Genomic DNA, 11282 nt, shown 5'->3' with positions numbered 1-11282 from the left:
TTAACAATGAATTTAGTTATTACATTTCTTTCTTTCCTTAAAATATAAATATATAAAAAATAAAAAAAATAAAAGAGGAAGCTTCGCGGAAATTGCACTAACCTGCTGTGCTGACAACCCTACATGCTTATTTATAATATTTCTCTTCTGTTGTGGCTTGCTATCATCACACACCTTCATTCACTCATTCGGTTAGGTGCCACCTTGTCTTCCCATAAAAGATTTTTTATTAGTCAAATTTATAATTTTCTTGTAATTTAGAAGTCCAAAGTTTTCAGGTGTTGAAAATGGAGGTGATGGAGAATGGTGGTGGTGCAAACATGAAGGGGTTGTTGAACAAGGAGATGAGACATGGAAGAACAGCACATAACATGTCATCTTCTTCACTGCGAAAAAAATCCGACCTAACTCTTGTGTCTAAGATTAGTTGTGGTCCTCTAAAAGACATGTTGGTGAACATTCAAGAGGTTGTTTTGGGAACCAAACTCTCTATTCTCTTCCCAGCTGTTCCAATTGCCATTGTTGCTCAATGCTATGGATTTGGAAGAGTGAGTTCTCTTCTGGTTTTTCTGGATTTTCACACCATTTTTCACCTGATAAGTTTGAGTTCTTATCATATGATTATCATATGTGTAACTGAACAATATTGAATGTTTCCTATGAAATTAGCATGATCTTCCAACATTTCTCTTTTCAACCCTTTCTTCTTCTGTCTTATGTATGGTTTGAAAAGAAAGTAATGCATGAATGGAAATGAACACTGATTATTTCTACCCTTCATTCTTTTAATGTAGAATGTGAATCAATCAGTGTGTATTCTTGAATCATTACATCATTACATTTCATATAATTTAGTTGAGTTTTATGAAGTTTTTTTTTTTTTTGTTGATAAATTAAAAGGGTTAAAGATAATTCTAGTGTCATAAATTGACCCATAGAATCTACAAATTCTTGTCTGGTGGGTACAAAAGCAAGTACAGAAGTTAAAATGTTACAGGACACATGGATTGAAGATATTCTTTAGTACAAGTCAAATCTCCTTTTTACTTTTTATTCCAATAATGCATCTTTATCACTCATTTTCCTTCCTTCTTTTTTTCAATTTTCCTCTTTTCTTATTCTTTATCTGTGCTATATGTCATTTTTAATTAAATTCTTCTATGAAACCATTTATGTATATATTTTTTGAACTATGATTCCGTTTTATCCAAATCATGGATAGAAAATGACAGTTGTCCTTATGTATGTCACTTTAAAAATAATTTATATTATAATTTGGAAGATTTTAACAAGTTAATCCTTTAATACTTTTTTATTAAGCTTTATGTATATACATATATATTTACTCTAAAAGTTTTCTCTTACCACTTTTAATAATTATAGTACTTTTTCGTTAGAGGGAGAAAAATAATTAAAGTATCTATGTGGTGATAATATATACAAATGCATAATTTCTTTTTCTTTTTTTAGAAAAGTGTAGTATTCAGTGGTTGGATTATCTAATAATAATCACTTTCTTTTTGTTTCTTACAGCCATGGGTTTTCGCATTGAGCTTATTGGGGCTTACCCCACTTGCAGAAAGACTCAGTTTCTTGACAGAGTAAGAAAATCATGACATGATTGTTCCATTCTTTTTGTTTATAGCTGGATTCTACATTAATCATTTTTTATTATTCTGTAAATTTTTCCTTTACCCTTTTATGTTTGTTTACTGATTCTTCTTCTTCCATTTGTTACCTTGGTATTTGGTACTTCAAAATTTGCAGACAAATTGCTTGCTACACTGGTCCCACAGGTACGTTGGGAGTATCCATAATTGTATGTTCTACTAGAACATGTTCTTTCTTTTCAAGTTTTCCACTGTCAGTGTACTGTTATGTTTTCTTTAATTTAGACTAAATATGAATTTCACTTTATTATCATAAAAAAAAATTACAATGTTTCTTATTTCTTTGTTTTTTTCATACATTATTGATCTTTTCTAACTAATATTTTTCCAATAATAAAATGCAAGACTATATAATTGATTGTCATGATATTTAAGTCTTATTGTGTTTCTTTTTCTACAGTGGGAGGACTTATGAATGCAACATGTGGGAATAGTACAGAGCTCATTATAGCAATTTTTGCCCTTAGCCATAATAACATTGCTTTGGTCAAATATTCTCTTCTGGGTTCTGTAATTTCTAATCTTCTTCTGGTTCTTGGAACCTCTCTATTCTGTGGAGGCCTTGTAAACCTTAGACAGGAACAGAAATATGATAGAGTAAGACCCTTCAATCCATTAAAAAAATTTAGGTTTAATAGGTTTTTTTTCTTTTACAATATTTGAGGATCTTATTGGATGTAATTTCTTGAATTTTGATTTGAATTTAGTTTCTATTTTATTTGAAAGGAGTCAACGTATTAAATTGATGTTAACATTGGTCGATAGATTATTACAGGAGTGATTTTAAGTTTTTTCAAACTTTCACTCTCTCACTTTTTCATTCTCTACTCATAGCACCTCTTTCTACTCATAGCGCCTATGGTGTTACGATGAGTAAAAAAAATATAGTGAAAGATTGAAAAAGTCAAAAGTTATTACACTTCGTCATTTTTTTAAAAAGGTGTCAACATCAATTTAATATAGAAGAGACAATTTTGACTACTTTTAAATAAAATAGAAAATGAAAAAGAAAAAGAAGGTTAAGAATCACATTGAATAAACTCTTGAAATCTTCAAATATTGGCACTAAATCACCCACTAAGCCAAACTTTTGTTCATGAATTGCCTATCTTATTTTGAGGTGAAGTAATAATGACTAGTGTTAATTAGAGTGTTGAATGTTTTGCAAATTTTCTTGCAGAGACAAGCAGATATGAACTTGCTTATGCTGTTTGTGGCATTGCATTGCCACTTGCTGCCAATGTTGTTCCATTATGCTGGTGCCTCAGAAGGTGTCACTGCAGAATCATCTCTGCAGTTGTCAAGAGCTGCTAGCATTATCATGGTGATAGCATATTTTGCCTACCTTGTGTTCCAGCTTTGGACTCACAGAACACTATTTGAAGACCACGATGTAAGCTTTCTTTGATTTTGAAATGATGAGGCTAATGATGATTCTTCTTCATGTCAATGTGTAAATAGTAGTTGTCATCATGCATCTTGCAGCAAAATGAAGAAGAGGGTGACACTGATTCAGATGAAGCAGTGATAGGATTCTGGAGTGGGTGTGTTTGGCTGGTGGGGATCACTGTGATTATTGCAGTGCTGTCTGAATATGTGGTGGAAACAATTCAGGTAATTGACTTCTTTTTCTTTCTCAGTTTATTTTACAAATTGCAAATCAATAACAAATTATCTTAGCTACTCTTTTTAAAGTATTTATCATCTATGACCACCTGTGATTAATGTGACTGTGTTTTCTTATGACTGTTTTGGAGTCTGTGTATATCATAATCTGTTATACTATCAGCTGATAGTGATGAAAAAATATGTGAAATTGAACAGGATGCATCTAATTCATGGGGTATATCTGTTAGCTTCCTCAGCATAATCTTGCTTCCAATAGTTGGTAATGCAGCAGAACATGCTGGAGCAATCATATTTGCTTTCAAGAACAAACTGGTATCAAGTTTTATGAAATTCTGATACTTTTCATTTATTACATAAATTGCTTGCCTGAAATATGATTCAAATCATTTGTGCACATTCTTATGTGTTTAATTTCCTGAGACTAACATAATGATGGTGCTGCAGGACATTTCTTTGGGTGTTTGTCTGGGTTCTGCAACTCAAATTAGCATGTTTGTGGTAAGCATTCACCTTGAAAATAGTGAATGTTTAGTTGGATGAATAAAAATTTTCATTAAGCAAGTGTTATTACAATGTAGGTTCCCCTTTGTGTGATTGTTGCTTGGATTCTGGGAATTCAAATGGACCTCACCTTCAACCTCTTAGAAACAGGTTCACTTGCTTTGGCAATAATAACCACAGCTTTCACATTACAGGTATACTAATTTTACAAATTTGAGATATACACTAATTCTAATTTTATGTTAAAGTTTAGAGATTGAAAACATATTTAACCCTAAATTATAATTTATGTTGGTACAACAGAAAGATTGATCGAGTATTTCTTCCATTGTAGGATGGAACTTCTCATTACATGAAAGGCCTTGTGCTCTTCCTGTGCTACATTATTATTGGGGCATGCTTTTTCGTACAAAGAACATCCTCTGGTAAGCATAATAAACATTATCAATCTGTGTATTTATGTACTGTCTGAAATTACAATTCATTCATCAAATTGTCACTCTTTTTCCCAGACCAAATTAATGCTTCTAGCATAATGCTCAAATCAGCAAGGGAAGAAGTTTTCAGAGCTTAATGGGTAAATTCATGTTCTCTATATGCATGCAGATATATAATGTTTTTGTGTGCATTCAAAGAGTGTATGAAATTAGCTTCGAGCATTTCTTTGCAGGCATTTGTGACTGTTTTTGGTGTGAGATAAAGAGTTGGAGCTTCCAAACTTTGAACAAGATTCAATGCATTTGTTATTTGTTCATTTGTGATTCCCAGCCAAAGAGATGAAGAAGTTTTGCACTCCAATCTATTTGGTTGTTTCTGTATATAGTTCTCTTGAAAGGATTTTTCTTTTTCAAGAATTCTTTTGCATAATGTTGTAGAGACAGAGTTGTCTGTGACATGATTCTCAAATAAATTAAGAACTGTTATTTGGAATCTGTGGTCACATAAGCAAGAGCTTTTCCTCATGATAGCAATCTTTTCTCTTTTTATAAGAAAAGAAAGAAGTAAGAGCCACCTTTTGATTTTGATTGTCCACACGAAAGAGAAACAGAGAAAACATAGAAAAAATTTGTAAAACCACATTGTGAGCCACACATTAATGGTGTGTTTGATATAGCAAAGTTACTATTCAGGAGTTTTGAGTTTTGAGTGCATTTGGAGTGAGAAAATTGTGAGATGAAGATAAAATGTTGGGATTTGTGACTATGGTGCTTCAATTACTATTTTACATCAAGGTATTTATTTTGTTTTTTAAGTATTATTGTCAATTGATAAATAATATTTTTATACTTTAAAATATATACAAAGTACAATTTTGACTTTACATTAAAAAAAAAACTAATCAACTTTTATTAATTCAATAAATTAATCACATATACAAATACATTTTCTATTTATACGTACTAGCTTTCTACTAAACCAATCATCTCATTTTTCTTCAATTTTTCTCCAAATTTATCTTTCATATCCACGTCTTGAAAAGTGACATGAAAATTTAATGATGAGACAAATTTATGTATATATTCATAGAGGAAGGCTACACACTTCAAACTTTATGATAATAAAAAAATTGTAACTTTGACCACAAATATAATTAAATGGCAGTTGCATTAATAATATAAAGGAATGATAGATATGAGTTACATAAATTCCCAATATTTAAATAGAATTCTAAATTGAATTTTGAACTTTGATTGAGATAGGTGTCACATAATGTTTAAATATAATTTTAAATTGAATTTTAAATTTTTATGGAGAGAGGTGTCTCATATTAGAAAAGAATATAATATTAAATTAAATCAAGAGACAGAAAATGGGTTTTGAAAAGACTAATCTTTCTCAAACTAATTTTAAAAATGATTCTTATAAGAAGATTGAATAAAAATTGAATGTAATCGATTATGAAATAAAAAATGGATACAGATTGCATAAAGAAACACTTATGAAATAATTAATAAAATAAAAGAGAAATAGAAAGAGAGAAAGATTACATATTTTTTACACACACTAGTCCCAGCTTATTACTTGGTCTATAATACAAGACTCAAAAGAAACCTACTATACTAATTATAATAAACTATTGTCCCAAGAAATAAGAGTTTATAAGAGTTTAGGCTCATTGATATCAATAGAAACCCAATCTTCTTATATGTGTTTGGTCATGGTTGTGACTCTTGTGGTTGGTCCCTTGGCTAGGGATTTACTATCGGTGTGCATTGTGGAATACATTTGATGACCTTTTTGTTTGATGCTTGTTCTAACTCATCTACTCCTTTGTAAAAGTCCAATGCTTTTGACACTTTTAAGTTGACTTGTTTGGTCAACATTATTTCACTTTAGTTCTTGTCTTCAATTATTCTTTCTTTCCTTCTTTGGATTTCTTCTTCGATTTTCATGCTTTAGTTCATATATTACCATTGTAACAGGCTTATAATTTGATAAGATCTTCAATATAATCTTTTGGATTTCTTCTTCGATTTTCACGCTAATTCATATATTACCATTGTAACATAAAGACTTGTAATTTGATAAGATCTTCAATATAATCTTCATATCTTCTCCTAGAGCTGTCAATTTAGTCCAACCCACAAGGCTTGGCCTTGGCCCACGTGGGCTGGGGCCAAAATAGTCCACAGGGCCAAAAAGCCCATAGGGCCAAAAAGCTCACAAAAGCCCCGTGGGCCAAGGCCAACCCATGGGCTTTTCTCTAACCATGAAAAAAATATTTATATGACAAAATTCAAAAGCTTCCAAACCCCAATTAATTGCACCAACCATTGTAAGAGAAATAAAAAGCCCCACTCATTGAAAATTGTACATAACTCATTGAAAATTGTACAAAATCAGAACAACCCATGTCAAAAAGCCATTTGACTTGATGGTGAATATACAAAATTATTGAATGTAATAGTAAGTTATTTGATAATGACAGGGCTAAAATATTCATCATGAAGTCGCACTCTAACTGCTATCGTTTGCTCAAAGAAACAAACATTTTCTTTCTTCTGCACCATCTTGTACTAGTAACTTTTTCACAAGGATTTGACTTCAGGCTACATCACTCTCCTGAAACTTCATTTAAAACTCCTTTCTTTAAACTACTGATTCACACAAATATAAAAAACAAAGCCAACATTTTCAACAAAAATATGTTTATTATATCAATAATATCTTTCGATAGATAATATTGAAATCATTATGTACTTTTTAAATGTGGAAATTATCAGAAGTAATGTAAGATATCAAAACTGAAAATTATTGCAACATCTTCTCCACTCAAACAAGTATAACTATAAAGTGTCAATGTTGTTATCTAAAGAGTGGGAACCCATTGCAAATTCATGCTTATCTCTCCCTCACTCTTCCTCTCTCTCTCTCTCTCTCTCTCTATATATATATATATATATATATATATATATATATATATATATATATATATATATAGGCTTAATTATCATTTTGGTCCCCTAATTTGTTGTGTTGGTTCATTTTGATCCCCTTATTATTTTTTGGTTCAATTTGGTCCTCTAATTTTTTAAAAGGTTCAATTTGGTCCATACCGTTAAGTCAACGTTAACACTGTCTCCGTACATGCCACGTGTCATTTTATGGAATTTAAATTTTTTTTTTAAATTTTTTTTCAAAATTTTTAAAATTATTTTTTTTAAAAAAAATTAAACTGCCACGTGTCACTTTATGGTTGTCACATGTGTCAATTTGAGATTTTTTATTTAAAAAACAAATACTGCCACGTGGCAGGTCACGATTGTGTCACGTGTCAAGCTAACATTCATTGTTTTCAATTTAGTCCCTCTATTTGAATTTTTGATTCAATTTAGTCTCCCAATTTTTTAAAATGATTCAATTTTGTCCTCTCCAAATTGAGACCAAATTAATAATTTAGCTTAATTACAATTTATATATTTATGTTAAAATAAGTTTTTACCATTTATACATCAAATCACTCCCTAAATACTCATGTTATTTTCATTTCTTACATTTTTTCACTTGTAATTTTTTACACTTGAAATTTTCTATACATGTAAAAAAAAAAATAATTTGAATAGTTAGATGGAGTAATTTAATATAAAGATAATAAAATTATTTTAATATGTATATATAAGTTGTATTTAAGCTTAGTTACTAATTTGGTATCAAATTAGAGAGGACAAAATTGAATCATTTTAAAAAATTGGAAGACTAAATTGAATCAAAATTGTAAATAGAGGGATTAAATTGAAAACAACCAATGTTAGCTTGACACGTGACACAATCGTGACCTGCCATGTGACAGTATATTTTTTTAAATAAAAAATCTCAAATTGACACGTGTCACAACCATAAGGTGACACGTGGCATTTTTAAAAATAAAAAATTAAAAAAAATTAAAAAAAATTAAAAAAAATTAAAAAAAAATTAAAAAAAATTGAAAATTTCACAAAATGACACGTGGCATGTATGGAGGCGGTGTTAACGTAGACTTAAGGGCAGGGACCAAATTGAACCAAAAAGTAATAAGGGGACCAAAATGAACCAACCCAACAAATTAGGGGACCAAAATGGTAATTAAGCCTATATATATATATATATATATATATATATATATATATGTATACTTTTTGACAAACACTTTATTTGAAAGAATTTGTGCATGTATATATACACTTTATTTGAAAGAATTTGTGCATGTATATATAACAGATTGTAACTTTCATAAATTAATATTTCTACCACGACTTGGTCTTGTGTTGCATTTTGCTTGTATGAATGAGATGGAAAGTGAGTATAAGTTTTGTAGTTCTAGCTAGTGAGTTGTAATACTGTTTTCAAAATCTAGTTTTACTTAAAAAAGTTGTGTGAAACTAATTTGATTTTGTGGTGTTTTTCTCCAAACCTTCCACATGACAAAAAATAAAGAAAACGTATAAAAGTTGAGGTTTGCATCTAGCATGTGCAGTGGTTATTGGTTGATGATTAGAGATTTGGAAGATGTTGAGAAGAAGCCAAAGGGGTTTCAAATCAAAGAGTTGAAGTGTAAAGTCGAACCTGTCAATCTTCAACATCTTCAAAAAGTTTAGACTCATACAGTGATTCCTTCATGTCCAAAAATATCATGCACAACTTCATCTATCCCAAAAACAATTGACAGACAATCAAACTATTAGTCTAGAGTTAATTATTTAATGTAAAGTAATTTTAAAAACAATAATATATAAACTTACCAATAGGATTTTTCAGAAAGTCCGTATAATCAACTTTGAGTACAAATCAACATTTGCACATGATTAGGAAGAATAGAGCTTCTATATTTGGAAAGTATACGCCCACCTTTCCTAAAAGCTGACTTTGATGCGACAATAGTAATGGAAATACTAAGCACATCTCGAGCCATTATAGACAACATAGGGAATTTTTTCTCATTAGTTTTCCAATATTTGAGTACATCAAAATCTTCACTTTCTTCATCATCTATTGTTGGTTCATCTAGGTAAACATCTACCTCGCTCTTGCCAATTATGGATTTTGATTCATTTTGATACATTTTAAGATCCTACAATGTATTACATATTAATTATCAAAACAAATGAAAACAATGAACACCAAGTGTAAAATACTTACCGAAATAATCCTTGATCTTTTGCCTTACTTTCTTCGATATTGGATTGAGACATGAAGAGATATTCTGTAGCAGATTGGGAAAGAGAACCATAAGAGGTAGACAAGTTCTTTGCATAATCTCCAAACAACATCTTGAACTTTTCTAACACTTTCTTAGTTTTCTCTTCATAAGTTAGAAGATCCAATTTTTAATAACAATACATTATAAAATCAACCTTTAGTCGTGGGTCAAGAATATCTCCAAAAGCTAACACAATACTATACTCCTTCGAATACTTTTGAAACTTCTCCTTCATATTCAAAGCCATTGTCTTTAAAATGACATCTTCATTCAAAAAATTCTCTTCAATGATTAATTGAATCTTCCAAATTTCCATAAAATACAAATTTGAAGTGGGATAAGAAGAACCGAAAATCATGTTTGTGATGTCATAAAATGGTTCTAAGAATTGACACATTTTCTCTCCCTTATCCCATTCCTCAAAAAATGGACAATTTTTATAACTTCTATCAACCACTTTGAGAATTTCAAAAGCCTTGTATCTTATTGCACTTTCAAGCATCAAATAAGTCAAATTCCATCTTTTAGTCACATCTAATCTCAAACCAATGCTCATATTTATGCCAATATCACTAACACATTCTTTGAATTTGAGAGTTCTTCCATCCGATGATTTAACATACTTAACACTCTCTCTAATGTTATGAAGTACTTTATCAACCACCTTTAAACCATCTTGAACTATCAAATTAAGAGTATGAGCACAACATCGAACGTGAAAAAACTCACCATCACATAATAAACTTCTCTGAACACAAAGATGGCTTTTTAAAATATCTTGTAAGGTATTATTTGTAGAAGCATTGTCCAAGGTAATGGAGAAAATTCTCTTATCAATACCCCATTGCTTTAGGAAATCAAATACAATACTTTCTAGTTCAACACCTGTGTGTGGTGGTTTCATTCAACAAAAGTTCAGAATCCTACTTGTCAATTTCCAGTTTTCATCAACAAAATGTGTAGTTAGGCAAATATAACCCTTAGAAGTAATTGCAGTCAAACCATTAGAAGTTAAACAAATTCTATAAGGAATCTTAGACATGATTTGCTTAACTTTATCCCTCTCTTTAATGTATTCCCTCTCCACATCTAAAACAATGGTATTCTTACATTTCATGTCAATATAAGGATTAATGTATTTTATCCACTCCCTAATTCCTTCGTACTCAACGAAATTGTAAGGAAAACCATGTTTAATTATGGCTCTCGCAAGTAACTTACGATGAACCTTTTAATTGATTTTTCGTGTCCCAAACTTTCCTTCTTGATCAAGACTGAGTTCCACATCTCAGTTTGCAATACTTTTACATGAATGGATATGACGACTTAAATGTGAAGTCCCATAATTGTTTTTGGTTTTAGGGTTTTTGCCAACTTTGTAGTGATGGCCACAATACTTACACGAAGCCTTTTCAATCCCATCCTTGTCTTTACCTATTCTTGTGAAAAAATTCCAAACATTTTATACTTCTTTTTTATTTGTGGCAGCACTTTCAGATGGACCAGGAGTTTCAGATACAAGATCATCATCCAAATTTAAAGGCTTGCTCTTAGAATGATCCATATTTTAAAGCTATTCCACACAACTTCATACAATATTTTAGCACAAATGATTCAATCATCATTATAATGATTAAAATTTCTAAAGAATGTAAATGTGGCAACTTATACATAGAAAATCCCAGTTAATAGCACTTATACACACTTATTCACATTATTCATCAGTTTTAATCCATAAAACAAATTGAGTTTACTATCTATAAAAAAATGATTGTTGGAACAAAATCATTATTAATCACATTATT

The 11282-nt window shown here is 30.3% G+C and overlaps 2 protein-coding genes across 4 annotated transcripts; one reads left to right on the top strand and one right to left on the bottom strand.

The window, feature by feature from the left end:
* Positions 1 to 112: 112 nt before the first annotated feature.
* On the top strand, positions 113 to 4915 carry LOC114166105 (vacuolar cation/proton exchanger 3-like). Of its 3 annotated transcripts, none has more exons than XM_028050764.1 (13): positions 113 to 196; positions 279 to 548; positions 1534 to 1601; positions 1768 to 1796; positions 2071 to 2267; positions 2851 to 3063; positions 3156 to 3284; positions 3495 to 3611; positions 3744 to 3797; positions 3878 to 3994; positions 4135 to 4225; positions 4313 to 4377; positions 4471 to 4915. In XM_028050764.1, the coding sequence occupies exons 2-12, from the start codon at positions 288 to 290 to the stop codon at positions 4372 to 4374; spliced, it is 1338 nt and encodes a 445-aa protein (XP_027906565.1). In that variant the 5' UTR covers positions 113 to 196; positions 279 to 287; the 3' UTR covers positions 4375 to 4377; positions 4471 to 4915. The 3 variants fall into 3 exon arrangements, with proteins under 3 accessions (XP_027906565.1, XP_027906567.1, XP_027906566.1); XM_028050766.1 differs by having other exon boundaries at positions 1768 to 1819; XM_028050765.1 differs by having other exon boundaries at positions 174 to 191.
* Positions 4916 to 9048: 4133 nt separating this feature from the next.
* Positions 9049 to 11041, bottom strand: LOC114165398 (zinc finger BED domain-containing protein RICESLEEPER 2-like). Its single transcript, XM_028050037.1, has 3 exons — positions 10969 to 11041; positions 9632 to 10158; positions 9049 to 9348 (listed from the first exon to the last, which is right to left on the bottom strand). The coding sequence occupies exons 1-3, from the start codon at positions 11039 to 11041 to the stop codon at positions 9049 to 9051; spliced, it is 900 nt and encodes a 299-aa protein (XP_027905838.1).
* Positions 11042 to 11282: the final 241 nt, after the last annotated feature.

This window comes from Vigna unguiculata, chromosome 10 (assembly GCF_004118075.2).
Source record: "Vigna unguiculata cultivar IT97K-499-35 chromosome 10, ASM411807v1, whole genome shotgun sequence".
In the NCBI taxonomy this organism is placed as follows: domain Eukaryota; kingdom Viridiplantae; phylum Streptophyta; class Magnoliopsida; order Fabales; family Fabaceae; genus Vigna; species Vigna unguiculata.
The sequence above is the reverse complement of the archived record's forward strand: the minus strand, read 5'-3'. Positions and strand labels throughout refer to the sequence as shown.

Excerpts from the sequence above, each read along its gene's own strand:
- LOC114166105 (XM_028050764.1), top strand. The coding sequence starts at position 288 with ATGGAGGTGATGGAGAATGGTGGTGGTGCAAACATGAAGGGGTTGTTG. Across the intron at positions 1,602-1,767 it reads AGACTCAGTTTCTTGACAGA|ACAAATTGCTTGCTACACTG; the intron begins GTAAGAAAATCA and ends CAAAATTTGCAG. Across the intron at positions 3,285-3,494 it reads ATGTGGTGGAAACAATTCAG|GATGCATCTAATTCATGGGG; the intron begins GTAATTGACTTC and ends GAAATTGAACAG.
- LOC114165398 (XM_028050037.1), bottom strand. The coding sequence starts at position 11,041 with ATGGATCATTCTAAGAGCAAGCCTTTAAATTTGGATGATGATCTTGTA. Across the intron at positions 10,159-10,968 it reads AACTCCTGGTCCATCTGAAA|TTCAAGATGGTTTAAAGGTG; the intron begins GTGCTGCCACAA and ends TTAATTTGATAG. Across the intron at positions 9,349-9,631 it reads TTCTTGACCCACGACTAAAG|GATCTTAAAATGTATCAAAA; the intron begins GTTGATTTTATA and ends AATACATTGTAG.